This window comes from Paramacrobiotus metropolitanus, unplaced genomic scaffold, assembly GCF_019649055.1.
Source record: "Paramacrobiotus metropolitanus isolate TYO unplaced genomic scaffold, Prichtersi_v1.0 Parri_scaffold0000002, whole genome shotgun sequence".
Classification (NCBI taxonomy): domain Eukaryota; kingdom Metazoa; phylum Tardigrada; class Eutardigrada; order Parachela; family Macrobiotidae; genus Paramacrobiotus; species Paramacrobiotus metropolitanus.
In genome coordinates, this window is record NW_026570222.1 from 2512396 (window position 1) to 2531763 (window position 19368).

At 42.7% G+C, this 19368-nt stretch overlaps 4 protein-coding genes across 10 annotated transcripts; 2 read left to right on the top strand and 2 right to left on the bottom strand.

Annotated features, from left to right (window-relative positions):
• Nucleotides 1-260: 260 nt before the first annotated feature.
• On the bottom strand, nt 261-4694 carry LOC129587057 (uncharacterized). Its single transcript, XM_055480640.1, has 6 exons — nt 4282-4694; nt 3811-3884; nt 2945-3365; nt 2663-2832; nt 1157-2459; nt 261-972 (listed from the first exon to the last, which is right to left on the bottom strand). The coding sequence occupies exons 1-6, from the start codon at nt 4348-4350 to the stop codon at nt 577-579; spliced, it is 2433 nt and encodes an 810-aa protein (XP_055336615.1). The 5' UTR covers nt 4351-4694; the 3' UTR covers nt 261-576.
• Nucleotides 4695-5591: 897 nt separating this feature from the next.
• LOC129589162 (chitin deacetylase 8-like) lies at nt 5592-9020 on the top strand. Its single transcript, XM_055483730.1, has 7 exons — nt 5592-6493; nt 7038-7400; nt 7560-7665; nt 7816-8143; nt 8200-8286; nt 8356-8516; nt 8705-9020. The coding sequence occupies exons 1-7, from the start codon at nt 6307-6309 to the stop codon at nt 9018-9020; spliced, it is 1548 nt and encodes a 515-aa protein (XP_055339705.1). The 5' UTR covers nt 5592-6306.
• Nucleotides 9021-9985: 965 nt separating this feature from the next.
• Nucleotides 9986-11184, top strand: LOC129587132 (histone H2B-like). Its single transcript, XM_055480739.1, has 2 exons — nt 9986-10264; nt 10522-11184. Exons 1-2 carry the CDS (start codon nt 10173-10175, stop codon nt 10802-10804), a joined length of 375 nt encoding a protein of 124 aa, XP_055336714.1. The 5' UTR covers nt 9986-10172; the 3' UTR covers nt 10805-11184.
• A 208-nt stretch (nt 11185-11392) lies between these two features.
• On the bottom strand, nt 11393-19228 carry LOC129587089 (uncharacterized). Of its 7 annotated transcripts, XM_055480689.1 has the most exons (6): nt 19004-19228; nt 18418-18912; nt 14569-14800; nt 14391-14475; nt 12655-13216; nt 11393-12289 (listed from the first exon to the last, which is right to left on the bottom strand). In XM_055480689.1, the coding sequence occupies exons 2-6, from the start codon at nt 18743-18745 to the stop codon at nt 11940-11942; spliced, it is 1557 nt and encodes a 518-aa protein (XP_055336664.1). In that variant the 5' UTR covers nt 18746-18912; nt 19004-19228; the 3' UTR covers nt 11393-11939. The 7 variants fall into 7 exon arrangements, with proteins under 7 accessions (XP_055336664.1, XP_055336671.1, XP_055336656.1 ...); XM_055480696.1 differs by having other exon boundaries at nt 12850-13216; nt 18418-19228; XM_055480681.1 differs by having other exon boundaries at nt 18418-19228.
• Nucleotides 19229-19368: the final 140 nt, after the last annotated feature.

Below are 19368 nucleotides of genomic sequence, written 5' to 3' on the forward strand. Positions count from 1 at the left end.
GTAGAACATATTAAGTATACCATAATTGCACATTAATTTTCTTGTTTGAGCCCTGGAGAGATGCAGCGTTGCCAAAATTTTTATGTACTTACTGATCGTTGTCCTTGTTACGTAAACGCGCACAGCTGATATGTCAGTTTTTCTTAACTATAGTTACAGTAATTTAATACTGCACAACGACGTAAACAGCAGCTGTACAGTAAATTTATTCTTTATATTATATATTCTGAAGTCATAGACCACCGCGTGAATACAAGTACAGCACAAACAGGTATACAAATACAGCAAAAACGCGGTTGTGGCTTTGTAACATCTCCCTGGTCATCCAAAAGCTACCATGACTTCCCTAGAACCTTAAAAGTAAAAACGTGCAAAAATAGTTGGACACACAATGTCTATCATGTACAAAACTAAAATTTCATAATTTTAATAGCTTGCATTTGCTTATAATAATATCACCCCAGCATGCAAGCGATTTGCAAGAACCGCCGCAAATGTAATTAATTAATCGAGGTTCCAGCTTCGAAGATGTTAATGAAGCTGGATACCTCAGCCATGGTTTACGATATATAATTATTATTCCGATCCATTTTCGTTAGACGTTTGCAGCGTAATGTCGCTAGTGGTAGTTCCATCGCGTATCTGTTTTTTGACATGACTTTTCTGTTTTAATGCCCGCACCGTCATCGGCCGTCCATTGCGCCATTCACTGGTCAGTGCATGGAAAAAAGCCGTCAATGTGGATTCACCACCCGACTTTTGAGTCGATGCATCGACGTCGCCGTCCACTGATAATTCTCCTTTGGAAAATGAATTACCAGTAACCAGTGGTTGTTTTTGGCTGGATTTGGTCTTGTCGGTACCATTACCAACGGGATTCAGGCTCACTTGCGCCGTTTTGCTAGCGACGTCATAGCCGGAAGTGTGCAGGACAGATTCAGGACTAACTTCGACGATTTCATCGTGCTCCGCCTACGACAAATTAGCATAAATAAAAAATAAATTATGACAGTCTAGTACAAAACCGTTGTACTGGGCTATGCGTACGCCTAACAAATTAAAATTATCCTTGAGAAGCCGAGAGGAACCACCATTCTATTGCTTTTATGTATGTTTTAGATTTGCTATACTGTTTTTTGTTTTTAATTTTCTTAACCTCCATCTGGCAGTCGTAGTCCGACAATTGGCATTCTGACGTTTCACTGTCGCTGCTGCAGCTGAAGATGGATGCATTGTCATCCGTACAACCCGGCTCTTTTTTCTTATTGGATGCAACCGCATTCGGATCCACAATTATCTCCAGCTTCCGGTTATACCCTTGCGTCAAGCTGGGCAGTCGCTGGCTAATACTGCCAAAGTGACCCGACACGCCTTTATTTTTCTGTATCCGTAGCGGTATCAGCTTGTCGTTATTTGGATTGTTTTTCTGGTTTGGTTGGGCGGAAGTCATATGAAAATTTGGCTTGAGGGATTTGTGCGTTCCACTCGAGCAGTGCGGAGTGGGTATGCCACTGCAGGCATTGAAAACTTCCGCATTCACACTGCCGCTAGCCGAAGAATCAGCGCTTGTATTAACGGTGCGCGGCTTACTGCACGTGCACCTGCCGCAGTTCTTCTGCTCCGACACAGCCGCATTGTACGAAGGCGGCTCATCGTCTTTATCTCCACCACAGTCCCAGTTGTCGTCCATCGTCATCTCCATTCCAATGGTGCAGCGCGTTGGATCCGGCGTGCTGGGTTGCGCCGCATCCCCGCCGGACGGATCATCCATCATAAAATCCAAATCCGCATCCGAGCCGATATCCGATCCGGCAATGGAACCGGTCTGACAGGTCTGATCGGCGACGCAGGGCGGTCGTACATTTTTTATCACCATATCCTTGGTCGCATTGGCGGCCGCTCGAGCGTTTGCCGGATGGTTGGTCACGCCCTTTGCCGCCGGTTTACAGTGCAGTGCGACCGGTGGCCGGTTGCGTTCTACCTGGTACAGGGGATTACGTTGGACCGCCGGTTCGATGACCACGCTCAAGTGGCTTTGCTGGCGGCTGGTTGTGCGGTAAGCCGATTCCGACAGTTGCGTACTGCGTCCGCAGCGATTACTCCGGGTATACGAGGAGTTGGCAAAGGGTTCCCAACCCGTAGGATTTGAGCAGGGATATTTTTTGTAATGGATTGCGCTGCTGGGGCGACCGCGACTGGCGGTCCGGTCGGGTGGAAGCGGATGACTGCAGGCGCAGTTGCACACGGGTGCGGAGCGGTATAATGGCGGGCCGTCGAAGCCGGACACCGTGCCGGGTGGGTTTCGGCTGCTGGGATGGGTGTTGGTCCATACCACGCCAGCAGACGGAGCAGCGCTGCTGCATGTGGAAATCAACTGTGCCGAACTGGCGCAGCTGTGTACCGTGCTCACCGTCACTGAATTGCACGCAGGATACTGCACTTTCCGCACAATAATCCTCCTGCAAGTCAGAAGTTACGAATACTAGATCGGAAGTATTGATTCAATGAAACCAGTAGCGATGAAAATAATTTATTACGATTAACCTTGCAGACAAAAAAAGCCATGCGCAAATAATTACATTACCTAATCTTAAATAACACTGTACAAGTACAGTACTCTCGTAATCATTTGGTGTAGCGGCAGCGGAAAACAATAACCTACCGGTGTTTGCAATGCATGAACAGCACAGCCGAGAATGTGATTAAGAAAAATGCCAAAATGCACACTGATGCAACCAACCAATTTTGGTCAGTATGTGCAGAATGGACAGTGGTCAGCATATCTGCATCGCCTCCTGAGCCAAGACCGATGTACTCTGGCGGCAAATATACCTATAAAATTGTATAATTTATTTCTGAAATTACTTAATAATTCTTCTTGCTACCGCATAAACAATTGGTAAGCAAGTTCTCATTGTTGACAGTATTATAATTTATTTTTTACTTCAACAGATTCATTGCAGCGTATTCTTCCTTCGCTTTCCATGGTTGACCGGAGATGGTGCAGCATTCGCACTCCGTGGGCAGAAATATTGGACTCCTGTGGCACGGTACTGGAGTGCTTTCCCACCGCGTCAGTCGGATCGATCATGCCCGGCAGCAGAAACTGCGCGGCACCGTAGGCGGGTTCGTCCGCATTAAGCAGTCGCGGGGGAAACCATTCAGGGGACAATGACTGCTCACCGGAGATACCGGAAGCCAAGCCGGCACCAATGGTGCCGCTGGCAGCTGTCGGGGCCAGTATTTGCTGGTGAAGGCCGGCTGCTATTGTGCTAGCGCCGGTCTTGGCCTTAACAACTACGCGGAGAGTATGGTCTTGAGCGGAAGTCATGATTTTCCGCTGGATTATGGATAGTGCTGGAAGTCTATGGCAATAAACCCGAGAACCGTTGATTGTCTTTATCAAAACTCACCTGAATTGTTATTCGATAGAATGCGTACGAATCGGTACGATTACAGAAATCATAACTATCTAAATTAACAGCAACATGCATCGACAAAGTGCCAAAATAAATGGCGTATTATTAAAATGTACGCGTATGTCATTTTACGTCCGAAACGTAAATTTTGCTACTGGTAGAAACAATCATTAAGAAAGACCTCCCTAGACCTACGAACAACAGTAAGTCAAAAATTCTAAAAATAAAATTTGTTGACTTATTCTGTGCGCGGCATAACGACAACTGTTTAATGTTTAACGACGTACGGTATACTCTGTAAACACTGAGTTCGGGAATAATAGATTTCCCGGTTACTATTAAAGTAAAGTATTAATTTGCATTTTATGTAGGTACTAAACGTTGGCCATACCGTATGTGATCGAAAAGGCTGGCCGGCAGCAGACTGTCCAGGCACTGGCGTAGAATATCGTGCCATTCTGCTGTCTGCAAGAAAATATTGTAAGAAAATATTGTGAGTAGTAACCAGAGCATCTGAATTATTTTGAAACAGACGTTTTTTTAAACAATGCAAATGCTCAATAAATTGCTTACTCGGCGGCATATTTTATTAAATTAGAAAGCAGCTTGACATTTATGGACTGCCTAATAAAATGTTATCTTCAATTTTGTCAAATATGTATTGCTAATTATTTGATACTGTTATGGCATTAGTTGGTTACTAAAGTCCAAGTACTCCTACATCTCACATATTTAGGCACAAAACTGTTGCAAATTTTCTCCAGAGCAGAAAAACATAAAAATAATATCAATAACATTTTAAAATCATATTTGTGTAGTTCCTAGTTACAGCAGCTATCTAATACTAGTAAATAATTCATACCTTTAACGGTCTCAAAAGATCCACATCCAGCTCTAACGAATTAGTGGTCGAAGACGATCCAAGGGTCATTTTAGCCGGTTCCAGAATTAAAACAAAATCACCGAAATTGTCGAGCTAGTACATTACACCGGCATATGGTATGAGGCGAACGATAAATGGTCTCAACACAACGGGAAGCAAAAACTTTTACGGCTCATAATTTACCTACAAGCTAAACATTAGTCGTAATACAGAAGCCGCAATTTCATTGTTGCGCGACAATGCGTGATTGTCGGCTAAATCTTTCGGTCTCGTGTCGATAAACTTTGATTTGACGAGCAATTTTCTTGGATGTTATTACTAGGTACAGCGCAATATGATCGTGAATAAAAACACGCGCATAAAATTAATCAGCATTTCATAAGCAAGAGAGATGTAGCCTGGGTCCGTGCGGGCCGCAGCCGGACCAATACGGTTTGGCAGTGGTTGTTTGCTTGCCATAACATAGGCGGTTCAAGAATGAACGACCGGAAGCGGCCTTTCCGTCTTTCACATGTGGATCCTACAGGCTTACTTGTACAATACTTTGCTGATTACCACCGGCAATTTGCATAGTCGGCAAATAATGATCATCCGTACACGCTCTCTCTTCAAGGCATCTGCTCAGCTCAACAACGGTGACCGCCCAAATTTGTAATGATGCAATTAAAAAAGCAACGGTTGGTGTAAGTGCCGTATTAAGATTGTCTGTACATGTCAGTCTGGTAAAAATAGCCATCCTCGTGTCGTGCACGACAAGTTTAAGCGGTTTGTGTACAATGAAGACTTTTGGCAGTTTTTAAGCCCACAACAAGTATTGTAAACGATTAAGCGGCAGTTGTCGGCTTAAGTTCCACTACCTTAAAAAATGCCTACTCAAATTAGCAGATGCAAGAGATTCATAGAAATCCCACTGTGTGTTGGGTATTGGGTATCTACGGTGTTAGTAAGGGTTCAATTCAAACTGACCGCTGCAACGCCTATATTCTCGTTCACTGCACATGGGCCGGGTGAAGATCTGCCGGCTCCAGCGCCAACTGAAACCCGTGCAGCTTTTGCAAGGCGTAAAAAGGTCGTTGCATTAGAGGTTCATAATTCAGTACAATTGTAGTAAATCCTTAAAAAAGTTTATGTAATCTTGTCCTTGACATCTACCGACCCAAGCTTTTATTATGAATTTCACCAAGAAGATTGCGCCAAATTTTGTTAGCAACAGAAATTTGTACCTTTACATTATTTGGCACGATGATTTCTACTTTCTAGTACATCTCTGAGCTGTTTTGCATAATACTTATTTTAAGTATAAACGGCGCTTAATTAAATCTATATAGCAGCGTAGCGAACATAGCGTGACCTTTGGACATGAAGCTATATTGCGCAAGCCATCCCGTGGCGATGACAAAATAAATGGAAATATTTTCATCAATTTCGAACGTACATTGTGTTTGGACGCACCAATTGCGCCTACTTGCGATTAATCCTATAACTCGATATCAAACAGTTGGCTATAAAGTCGTCTGTTCCTTCTGGATCTTCGTTTGCATAAGTGAAAAATACTTGAAGTTTGATGTTTTGCGTGACAATCATACCTAAAAAACGTCCCTAAACCTATCAATGAGTTGTCAGATGCTGATTCACTTCGCCCGAGCACTCTGCCAGGTATTCACTGCATCAAGTAAGACCTTTTCTCAAGTACCCGTCCAACAGCCGTCACAGTCGCATCTCAATTGTGACACAACATGGCCAAGGCTCCGCGCGAAACCAGAAATGCAACACGCCAGCATATATGGCCAGTGCAGCCCAATGTGCGGTGAATCTTGCAGTAGCAGCACATGTTTGATCAGTGCAACAGGAAGTACCCTCAACAAACAAAACATTACACATGCCTATTGTACAGAAATATGGTTTTTTTGAGTTAGAATGCGGACGTATGATCGAACATTGTAACTTATGCTGCCTGGAAGAGTCTAGCGTTTAGACGGATGCCTCGTTCCCGGTAGAGGGAACATGGATATTTTGATTATCACGATCTCGTCCATCTTGTACTTCAGCGTTGCGCACGGTGCGGAGCCGAATTCAGAACTGCTGTTATCAACAGAAGCATCAACTGTAGAATCTTTCTCGGCCGCAGTGCTTGATTCGAGTTCTCATTCCAGTAATTCCACCCTAACCCCATGGCCGGAAATTACCAATGGTATGAACTTACATTATACACTCACCATACAACAGTGCCAACATACGGTATATAATTTATTTACATTCTGTTCAATGGAATGTTAATAAATTTGTATCTGTTCGTTGTAAAATAAAATAAATTTACCTATGTTTTAGGATGTAAACAATACAGTTTATTGTATTTAAAAAGCCAAAAAGTAATAATTATAACATCACTATATATAGATTTTCTATATCATTTTCAATTGCTTACTGGACCTATTCATCTTTAATAAATCCGGTTATTAATTTTTGTGACAGAATACTTACTCGAATGCGTATGCATTATCTAGATATCGTGCTTTACATTATATATTAAACTAGTTAACATTAAGGTACAATAACATATTGTCAGTGCAGCAATTTTTCGCGTAATACAATATTTTTACAGCGTCCGGCGCCAGAAACAAAAAACGCACCACGCATATTGAAAGCCAAAATACATACACAGCTAAATAATTCCAGAAATGCTAGGTGTGTACGGTATGAGATTAAGGTTATTGGTAAGTATTTATTCTGATTAGGATTGCCAAGCGATTTTCTCACTTCCGACGAAGGAATTTCTACAACAGCCTCGACAATAACATCTGCGAGTACAGGAACTGAAAGTACCAAAGAATTCGAAGAAGGCAGTTTGCCGCCCGCGCCAACCACGCCGTTTCCAGACACCGCACCTACAGATCCGCCCCTGCCGGAAATGGCCAGACCGTGCGACCAAATGGCATGCCGGCTGCCTTTTTGTTATTGTCAGGGCTACCAGATCCCCGGTGGTTTGTCCGCCAATGACACTCCACAAATGGTGCTGACCACATTCGATGGCGCCATCAATATGCACAATTATCCGCTGTACACGCAAATGTACCACAATGAGCGAGTCAACCCGAATGGTACTTACTGGTGATTATTAGTTTATCCAATACTTTATTTTAAACTTCAAGCCGACCAATATTTACATATGAAATACGACTGTGAATTTTTCAGTTTCTTCGTTACGAACATCATAATTTAAAGTTCAACATGCAGATAGTGAGTGCTATTTTCATTAGGATGTCCGGTACGAGCCACTTTTTTCGTTTCGCACCGATGGACAGATTACAGCAATGTGCAGAATTTGTATGCCACCGGCCATGAAATCGCTCTTCGCGGTGTAGCGTAAGCAGCACGGACAGTAGTGTCATTTTTATTTGCAACGTAACTATATATATCCGTACATCAGCATATCCCAAAATTATTTATGTATGTGGGCATGGGACATCAAGATAAGCATGAATATAAAACTGACTAATTAAATGTTTTGTGTAGTTTAACCGGCGACCAGTTGAACGCGACCTACGAGAATTTCACGGAAGACATTGTGGCATTCCAGCAAATCGCCAAGAATTTCGCCGACGTGGATCCACAAGACATGGTGGGACAGCGAGCGCCCTATCTGAAGACTGCCGGTGATGACCAGTTCCTGGCGGCATTCGATGCGAAACTCTTGTACGATGCCTCCATTCTGAATCCCAATACAACGCCGGTGTGGCCTTTTACTTTGGATTATGCCACGCCCTTTCAGTGTCCCGAATGGTATCCGCCGTGTCCGCTCTTGTCGTATCCAGGCTTATGGGAAATACCAGCAACAAGGATGGTAAATTTCGCGCCGAACAAATTTTCCCGCGTTTCTAAAATAACTGCGAATGACAGGTTGGACCAACGGGAATTCCGTATGGATTCTATAGTGCTTACGAGTTTCCGAAAAATCCTATCGAAGTGGCGGAAGTTTTGATGAAGGTGAGGCACCGGTCAGTGAATATAATCAAGGGCTGAACATTTGAGCACCAATGTTACCCTTGCTTGCAGTTTTTCAAAGCACATTACGAGGGAAATCGGGCTCCCTTTACACTGAACGGGCTTTCCTATTGGTTCGGAACAGCGGAGTACCGGTTAGGCTTTGAGTTGTTTTTGGAGCAACTTTTGCGCTTACCGGATGTATGGATAGTAACAGCATCGCAACTAATCAGGTCCGAATAATAAAGACTAACAACTGATTCCTAATTACTAACAGAATTACGATCGCGCAATTGTTATACTGTATGGTTATCAAAATTGCATCGATTTGTTGCTTAATTTTGGATATTACGTGAAATCAGATATAAACAAGCTGACGTACTGTACGGCATGCAACGCATAATATCGCTTGATGTTTCAGTTGGATGCAACGCCCAACGCCGTTGTCGTCCATCAAGGACTTCCCGGCATTCAAATGCGACCGTCCGCGAACCGCCCAACCGTGTGATACCGGCAAGACTTGTCGGACATTTCTGGAAGGAGAAGAAATTTACTTCTCTACGTGTAAACGTTGCCCTTTTACGTTCCCGTACCTGAAGAATTACAATGGTTGCTTTAATGACCCTTGTCCCACTCCGATTGTGGAGTACGCTGACAGTGTGTCGGCATTGTGCTGCAGTTATGTCGTCCACGTAATAATGTTACTGCTTGCGTTATCTGTAGCAATAAAAATTTAATTTGAAGCTCGGACTAGCAGTGATTTCAGTGACTTTCCATGAAGCTCTCCAGAAACATGATAAGGCGATACATATATATATTTATTAATCAGAAGTATCTGCACCACTAAACCAGTTACCACACATGCGGTGGTGCTCGAACAACAAGAAATTTCAACGTCTTAACGGTGCAAACATGATATATAGACATTTAAAAAATGTGATTCACAACCGTCGCAGTTTTAAACCGTTGTAAAAAAATTAATGTGGCATTTTTCATGGCTTACTATTTTTCATGGATATATTGAATCACTCTCATCTCGGATATCTGAACGTGCAGAAATGCGGCTTGCGCACGATCATGACAGCAGACAGTCTGCCCCTATCTTTAATCTTCAGATTAGCACTTCTGTATTTCTGAAATCAGCTGCAAGCCTGCAAGCTGCAACTGTACTAAATTGTAAATTCCATCTTTCCCCGTTGCAAATGGTTTTCTGAAAATGCCTGCAAGACGGCGCAGAAGTCGGCGGCAATCAGCGATTGAACTTGTTGAGACTTTGATTTTGTTACGTTATTCGCGTTCTGATCAGTGTATTTCTTTGCTTGACGACGAAGAGTTATTTCATTTAATAATTCTTTGGTATGTTCTTAACGACGACTCTATCTCGCCCTGATCGTAGTTAGTGGTGTTTCTGCATTATGAGACGCAGCGTCCTGACCACCGGTTAACGGCAGTGACCTCTGCGCCGTACCGTATTTACTTCCGGTAGTCCAACCGCTCCAACGCTATTACCGAATTAGAAATTTATATTCAGTTTTTGACTTTTTGCCTTTGGTATCGACTATCGACCCGCTATCGTGCGGCAGTTTCCTGGTAGGGGGTTCTTTTTGGGATAAAGGTACGCGGACTGTACTACTGCAAAGCATACTACTACGTACGTAAACGACGGCTAAACGGCCATAAACGACGTCGCTTTAGCCTTTACGTACGTCTGTCGCTCGAGATCGCTCGAAATTTTTTGCTTTTTCTTCCCGCCTTCGACTTCTACAAGATTCACCGTCAGTTGAGGCAACGCGTTTTATAGGTGTTCTAGATTCTGATCGTGTTTTACAGTACACTTTTGACCTTTTGTGTAAGACTTCAAATTTTCTATTCCAAATCCTGCTCCAGCCATGCCGCCGAAACCAAGTGGAAAGGCTGTGAAGAAGTCGGGGAAGGCCCAAAAGGCAATCCGCAATCCTCAAGAAAAGAGAAAGAAGAAGCGGTAAGAACTAGAACCTGACCTCGATTCGATCGCTGACATACGTTGGTTGTGTGAACCCTAAGTAAACTATAGTCTGAGAAAGAATAGTGCAGTCCATTTGCTCCATTAATGTGGAATGTTACTCAGTCTTTGCTTGCCGTTGAACTATAATAATTGAACCTGGGATTTCCGAGCGGATCTGGGGTTCTTGGAGTGTTCATAATTATTACGGTGATATTCGTAGCAGTTAGTTCAATATATGTGATTTCCATCAACAGAAAGGAGTCCTACTCCGTCTACATCTACAAAGTGCTGAAGCAGGTCCATCCCGACACTGGCGTCTCCTCCAAAGCCATGTCCATCATGAATTCCTTCGTCAACGACATCTTCGAACGTATCGCATCGGAGGCGTCGCGTCTGTCCCACTACAACAAGAAGTCCACCATCACCTCGCGCGAAATCCAGACCGCGGTTCGTCTGCTGTTGCCGGGAGAACTGGCCAAACACGCTGTGTCTGAAGGAACCAAAGCTGTCACCAAGTACACCAGCGCCAACAAGTAAAAAGAATGTCTTCGTCGCGGATTTCCTGGAGCACACGTTTACCCAGCTATCCTGAATTTTCCTTGGTTCTTTTTCTCCTATTTTTTAGTATTAATCGTAAGCTTCTCCATATAGTGCACTCGAACAACCTGTCATTTTCTTTACATTAAGTCGCGTACGTCTTCTTGTACCGCCGATAGTAAGCCATCGTTTTCAGTTTTTAAAGCTGCGGGAGTTGTTATTGTGGATTGTTGGTGCTAAACATTTTGAAAGTGGCAACTGTTAGACGAAATGTGTTATCGAATTCCATCTGATTCCGTTGTTCTGTATCTGCTTATATTCTGCTATCCTGAAATGCACGCTTTGAAGCGATGATAATGTATAAAAGCTTTCATAAATAAGTTTCACTGTGCAGGCTGGTTGATTGTTTTCTTCTTGTAGTTTTAGACAGATCCTTTGCAGAAATGAGCCAATTATTTCATAAGCGTCCGCACTCATATCAGGGTGAACTGGTTCCTGAATTGGTTTATCCAGTTTCCTCGTACTCCAATCGTGTTACCGTGTACAATTTCGATGATTTCATCTACCCGAGTAGTTATGTACTGTAACATTGAGTGTTTAATTCCAGCGTCGTAACACACAACCCAACAGGAGACAAACAGAAGACGTATCAAACAGCCTGCCCGTCCCGACGGGCGAGGCGATAAAATTCATCTCTAAAACCAGGTTATAACCTGCCACACAACTGACCGAAGACAAGCAATCTCTAAAAAGATAAATACATCAAACACACAGTTCTCTTGGCCAGATAAATCCGAGCGAAACAGAAACAAGCTGAATTAAAAAATAACAAAAAGTACCACCAAACTATGGAACATATCGGCGGCTGCTGTGCATCCTTATACGCACACACAGACACACCAGCGTCCACTGCATAGTGCATACCACATCGAAAATTAACATAACAAACCGTACTAGATTTACACTCAAGGAACCTTGACCCTTCTTTAGGTAAACAGTACCTTTGGAAGATACGTTGAACGGCTCAAAATTGCGGGGAAAAAAACTAGCAACAGTCTAGCTACCTCTGCTATCAATGCGCCCATTCCTAATGGAAACGGAACCGCGGCACCCGGTTTCCACACCCCACCCCCCTTTAAAGCTTCAGAATCTTCTTCTTCATCAATTCGAGATTCATTTGACGCTCCTCCCGCTCCACCTGCCACTTCTGCTGCTGCAGAGCCAATTCAGCGCGACGGAGATCCATTTCGGCCTTTTTCATTTCCATCTGTTCGCGTTCCAGTCGGCGCTCTTCAGACTTCTCACGCTGTCGTGCTTCCAGTTCTTCGCGCTTGAACTGCAGATCCGATTCGTGATGACGCTTAAAGTATTCCGTCAGCATGGAGACCATGGAGCCCTCGGGAATTCCAGCTGCTTGCTGCTGGGAGGCAGCTTGAGCGGCCATGTAATGGTGCAGGAAGGGATTTTGTGCTAATGGAAGTTGCGCTGAAAACAAAAACCATTTACAATGTACACAAGTTATTTCCAAACACCAACAACGATGAAGTGGAAAGCAAGCAAGGAAGGGTCGCTTTTTGGTTTCCCACCCACTACGAACTCAATCAGAGACGTTACAGAACTGAAGAGGGGCGTGTGAAAATAAGGCCGAATTGCTGTGATATCGCGGCACTGCAATACGTGTAAGGTCAACTCAGTGTGGTCAGTGCAAGGGAACAATCAAGTCCAACTGGACGCTACAATTGGTGTGCAGATTAAAAAATTTCTTCATATTCGTTATGAAGAAAAAATTTATAATGCTTTGCACATGTAGATCTAAATACCCACTATACTACGCATAGCTCGGCACTTACGCATAGTCGGCGCTGGAGTACTGTCCGCCGGCTCAGCCCCCGCCGACTCATCCCTTCCCTTAGCCCGAGTCCTGGGCCGGCTGGACGCTTGATTCATATACTCCGCCAACTGTGCACCGTCAAGAAACGCCGCCCCATTACTACTGCCAGCGGCGTCCGAGATCTTCCGGGGGCGGCCTGGTTTGCGCTTCGTACCTGATCCTGACGGTGCGTGCTGCGCCTGCATGGCCGCTGCCAAATGGGCGGCATGCCGCATGGAATGCCGCAGTGGATGCTCGTCGTCCATCATATCCCCGTCGTCGTCGTCGTTCTGTGGACTGAAGTGGTCGCGCAATTTACGCGGCCGTCCACGACGTCGTTTCCCGCTGCCAAATGACATCTCGTCGTCCCGCGCGGGTACGTCGGGAATGATTTGCGCCAGTAGTTCATCGCGCTTCTGGAACTCGTCCAAAGTGCCGCGCTTGGGATTGTACTTCATGGCATGACCACCAAAGTTTTTCAAAAGGAAGTCGAAGCGCAGTTTGCATGTTAGGGCCGACAAACTTAAAACCGGACCGAAAATCTACAAAAAGCAATCCTATCAAACTTCGGTAACTGTCGGCAGTAATAACGGTGGTGTAACTTGTAAGCAATACTACGTCGTATTTTATCATAACGACACGCAACAAAAAACAATTCTAGTACAGGTATGCAGTAAACACACACACAAGTAAACACACATTCAAACAAAATAACTAATTTTTAAGTAATTACCAGGTACAGAAAACCATAAGAACCAAACCCTAACAAATTTTTTAAAAAATCAGACATGTTTGTATTTGGAAATCAAATGCGTGGTTTTCATCAGCGCTGTTTTTGTGAGAACATACGAGTACCGGAGTACGAGTAGAGTTTAAAAGTTTAAACAAAGCATTATGTTCACGGAAAAGGAAAGCATAATTACGAAATCTTATTATTTCATTTCTCATTTAATAATGACCACAGTTTTCCGTGTAAACCGCTTCTTTGTCTAACTTGAATAAACTGAATAAAGAATATTATATGGATCCGCGCTAAGCGAGCAAATGAATAAAACTAAAGACGGGCGAATATCGTAACACCCTTGCTTATTTTCAACTGCATGCTATCCAGCTATCGTACGGTACAGTCCCATACTGAAAGTTTTAACGAAGTTACACAAGTACTGTACGTATGCAATCTTTAAATGTGAGAGCGCGGTACCACGTTACAGCTCTCGTATTAAACCTCGCATAGCTGGCACCGGCGCTGCGATTCAATAAAATTTAAAAGCAGCAAGATTACAGTGTAAGTAAGAAATCAATAAAATTTTAAATGTGCATCTAAAGCGACGGCTTTACCGGAAAATGGAATTCAAACGGTTAAATTTCTGATGCACAATAAATTTCCTGTACCTTTGACCATACCGGTACGGGTAGCGGATTCAGCAAAAGCGTAAAAATGTATCGGCAAAAACATTTTTATTTATGGCCAATGCTACGAAGCATGATGCATCCGTACGCGCTACAGCCCAGCCAAATTCCCTGTTCAGCGTGCCGTATTGTACGCCATACCAGACAACGTGGCGCATTTCATTAAACAACCCGTAGCCTATACGGCAGCGTCAGAGACACTCCGACTATCGGTTTTGCTTCCAGCCATCGCACTTTTCGTTCCGTCCACAAAAAACGGATTATTCTCGCAGCCAGACCGAGGCCAAGCTTTAGTAGTGCATTTACCTGTTTGTTGTTAAGATTGTGTGCAATCTTCCCCCACACTTCCCATGATGACTTGCCCGACGCATTGTATGGCTTATCGTCCTGACTGTAAGGACAAAATCCAATCTTATTGTTGCTACGGTTCATCAAATCATCCAGGTCTCTATGTACAGGCGGAAATAGTATAATTTCCACTCACTTGATAATCTCCTTCAGAAGTTCTATATCTTGTCGTGGCGCAAAACGACAGCGTTTCAAATTGAAATTGGCAAAACGATTCGGCTGCTCAGTTGAATCTGAGCCTTGGCGCTGGTTTGGTGGGGATCCGTGACTATCGTGATCCCCGTTAACATAATCGTCATCCTCATCCTCATTTTCATCGTCCCGCTCGTCGTCATGCCCATAAGACGGCGCATCCGCAACAGCCATGGCTGCAGAATTATAACCCGAATTATTATACATCGATGATGCGGCCTTCGCGTTCAAAAGCGCTTTATAGGACATGAAAATAATAGATCTACTAAATATCAAAAAGTAAAACGTCCCTGACACAAAATTATAAACTATTTGGACACTATACAACGCTACTACAATGTCTCTAAAAATTTTATTCCACCTTTAACTAAGCGCAACGCAGCAATAGCGGAAAATATGGCCACTGACACTTATATAAATGCGCGGTGGTTGAAATAGCAATAAAACTTTCCAATGATAAAATAGGGCATCAAAATGCTGAACTGCGTGTGCAAGTAATATATAAATTTGACGAGAGAGAGAGAAAGCGAAAATACTTTGTATGTATGTACATAGATATAAAGTTGTATGAAATCAACTATAGCTTAACGGTAGTATTGTATGTATGTGAAAATGGCCGACCAGTAAAATACAACAAAACCCTCATTGGCTGTAGGGCGGACCTCAATATTAATGCGTCTTGGTGATTTGCAAGTAAACCGGTTTCAATCGAATCGCACCACGCATTCAAACAGCGGACGCCGGTACACAGCCGTTTACAATTATACTGCTTGAAAAATTCGATTAAAATTTGTGTATGGTACGCAAAAAATAACATAAGTAAAAGAAGTTGATAACACTGGGCAAGGGCAAATGTACTAAGTATGTATGTATATTGCGTTTATGCCCTCTTGCAACGCGGTTCACACTAGTTCCACCCGGCAGGTTGATATGTTTTATACCAAGCGCGACCAAGCTAGCGAAAATCGATAACTCTGCCAAAATTTCTCTATTTACCAGGGAGACCGACATTAAATTAATGCATATTCGTGAGAGAGAAAGGCCGCGAATGCAACGGCAACATATGCAACTGCGCTGGCTGCACCATACAGATCTCCACGCGCTTGCTAAATAAATAAAATTTTCTTTCAGACAAATCTGTGCTCGATGCTGATAGTAAAAATATTCTGCATGCTACCAGCCATGCCACAGCCGCAGTTAGCTACCGCGCACAAACTACAAAGCAAAAGAGACCGATCGCGAGCAGATTTGTTTAGTTAAAAATACATGCATGCCTTTCGCAAGGTACAGTACATTGCAACAGTCATGGACGTTCATTATGGTCTATGGACGTTATACTTCACAGAAATTATATTATGCGCTTAACTAGAAAATAATTGACAGAAATTTTGGAAATAAATGTGCTTTCATAATACATAACAATTTCAATTAATTCGTTTTACAATTGCGATGGAAGTTAAAACAGAAAGTTCAATTATGTAATTGAGTGGTACTCGTAAGCAGGTTATAATACTAATTTACAATTCAACCTAGAAACAAGATGAGTTTAGTAATAAGAAAGTAAGTACGCAATTACTACTTAGTAAAATATAGAATAAAAAACAAGGCTGACAAACAAATGATGCCAACATAAATGAAGCCATGTATGTACGTGCTAAGAGCTCCATCGTAATTACTGCAACTTCAGATAGTTTTAATATTTTTTTCTTGTCAAAAAATATGCTTTTCATAGAAATAACACCTATGCGCGCCGGATTTTGCATCTCGAATAATTCGCAAGAGAAAGATAGTGACTGTTGAAACTGACAATGAGGCAACCTGATATGACGAGATTTTTGGTATCACATATCTATATTTCTCGTTTTTTACAAAACATTTAGTGCAAATATAGAATACACTGCCACTTCAAGCAAACTTCTCAAGTACAATTTGACTAACGTAATTTTAATATATATAGCCATAACAGCAAGAAAACGAAAATGCTATTCAATCAACATCCGGCTTTAAAAATAAAACAGCCAGCAGCTAAAAAAACATTATTTCCACTGCCCCAAAGTATAGGAGTATACACATAAGTAAAATTAAGTATAAGTAATACACATGTATTGCAAATACATACATGATGCAGTATACCCATAAAACTCAACGGCATACGAAAAAAACCTTCTGAATGCAGCTGCCAAATAGTGCTTTATGTTTCTGGACGGAGAACACAAAAGGCCATGAAAGTAAGCATCATAAAGCACCTACAGAACGATACGGGGCCTCGGTACCGAATAATTCAACAGAGAATTCACCGACACCGGTCACGTTTATACATTTCGCCACGACATAATGAAATTAATAATGTCGTACAGTATCCTCGGCGTTCCTCGCTATGCTCCAAGCTTCGGTTGCTGTAATTAAATTACCGGTGTCTATCATTTCCCAATTACCACAAAATATATTGCTGAACACATTTTACAACAATCAGAATTATTTTGAGAAAAAGAAATAAAAGTTATATGTCTACTATAATGAGTACTATCTACGCTGTTGCGCATCCAGTTTGAAATATAGACATACTGTGTCGTTCCATTACAGTAATAAGTACTGTATTCCCGTTCCCGGCATTTTCTCCCACGGGAAAAGCTGCACCAAATCGCGTACAAGAGGCACTACTGATGGTGAGTACTGAGTCCTGACCTTGACTGTGTGCATTTGCAACATCTCGTTGCCCGTCAAAATTTCACATATCAGTCGATAATACGATCGAAAGTTCGAAACGAAAGTAAGAAAACGATAACACGAATTACCATAGCACGAACTCATTTGTTGTTGACCGTTGTTGCTATAGTACCAAATACCAATAATATTTCGTTGAAAACTGGCACTTGGAGAAACCTGATAAAAAGTACAGAATTCTGCATTCAGGCTGTTAAATTAATAGAAGAACAAATTCAGTACGGCAACTAAAGCAGCAGTAAAATAAAAAAAAGCAGCAGTAAAATAAAAAACCACTGTGGAGACGACTAAATCATTTTATTACTTTTATTTTACAAGTTATTTTTACTCCAAAAATCGGAAATCAGTCTGATACGAAACGAACATTCGTCTATCAAGATTATGGCCCATGACCTATGCAGAGAGAATTTCCAACAACGGAAACCGCAAAATAAATTGAAATCCATAACTGAAGGCACCAGCAATTTACAACTGTTAGCACAAACATTTCCAACTCAAATTAGCGGACCCAGCAGTCGCTTTTACCAAAATTCTCGGCTGTGGCTGTGCTCATCTGGATACACAATTTGTTTTCTATGAGAGGTCAGTCACAGACTGCCGATCGGTCTCCCTTATGAGTCCTCTCGAACTGGAGACCGTAGCGATACGGCTAGTCGGATACATACATGGTACGCATTACGCAACAGGTCCAAAGAAGCTGAATGTACGATGAATAACCTATTCACTAACACCGGAACTCTTAATTGTCTAATAGGTTACATATTATCAGTAACTGGTGATCAATAATATGCCTTATTTATTAAAAATACAGATGAGTACAAACTGTACACAAAGCCGTAATGGCGTTATGCGGTTACAAGCTTCAATTTAAGCCGGCCCGGCATCCTATAATGACATTATGAATTAATTTGCAGTTTTTGCACGGTAGTATCGTACTAGTACTAGTGGCAAAGGGAAATGCAGGCTTTGATACAGAATGTAATTCGTTAATTGGTACAAATATATATTACCGAATGTAATAATTTGAGATCGTAAACTCTAAAGTTCTCTAAACCACGAACGTACTTACTTGTGAACGATTCACATTCACCGGACGTCGACCACGGCATCAAACCGACTGCGTGTTCCATAAACTGCAGAGTGCAGTGTGGATCATCGGACAAATTCCCGTTCTCATGTGCTACAAATGCTGCTGTTGCGGAAACGAAAGTATCCGTCGGAGGAGCGGCGGGATGGCTAGGAAGATAGGCATGATAACTGTACGAAGACCGATCAGTATTCGCGTCGTGATCACTGCGCTGCGCAAACATTTTGGAATCGACCACAGCATAACCACCGTTGAATGCTCTGGAAAACTTCATCTTGAAATTATCCATTGCCAACAATACTGAAACCATTGGAAACTATCGACTGATTTCTTCTCCTGGCCGCCTGACCATAAGAGAAACAAGGAAAATACTAATCGGCCACACAATGCACCGTTTCGGATCAAAGGAAAAATCTTCAAAAAGGTGCAAATCATCAGTGGCGAGTCGGGGACTGGCGATCCACTACTTCGGTCGAACTACAGTATAAACAATAAGACTGCATGCAGCATGCTGCCTGCGACCCAAATTTATCCCGTTGTTCTATGAACGCTTTACGTTGCTACGTACTGCGTGCAGAACAGAGAAGAAAAGTTTCCTGCATCAAACCTCACAGAATCACCATTTAATATCATGCCATCATGGCATGATCGCAACAACGTTAGAAACAAGCCAAATTGAATAAAGCATTTGAAACATACACTTTCATAAACGTAATAACATCGGTAAGCAATTGTTTCACTTATTTGTGATACAATGTCACAGTATCAGATTTCGGCGGCTGGACTTGTTGCTTGCGAATCACTTCCGAAAACGCAACCAACAAAGAGGGCAAGTGCAGTCTGTGCAGACTGCAGAGTATGACGTCACGCCGGCTTCGAGGAGTTTCACCAGTGTAGCAGTGTTTACGCCTTTACGGTAGGCGTGTTGAAGGC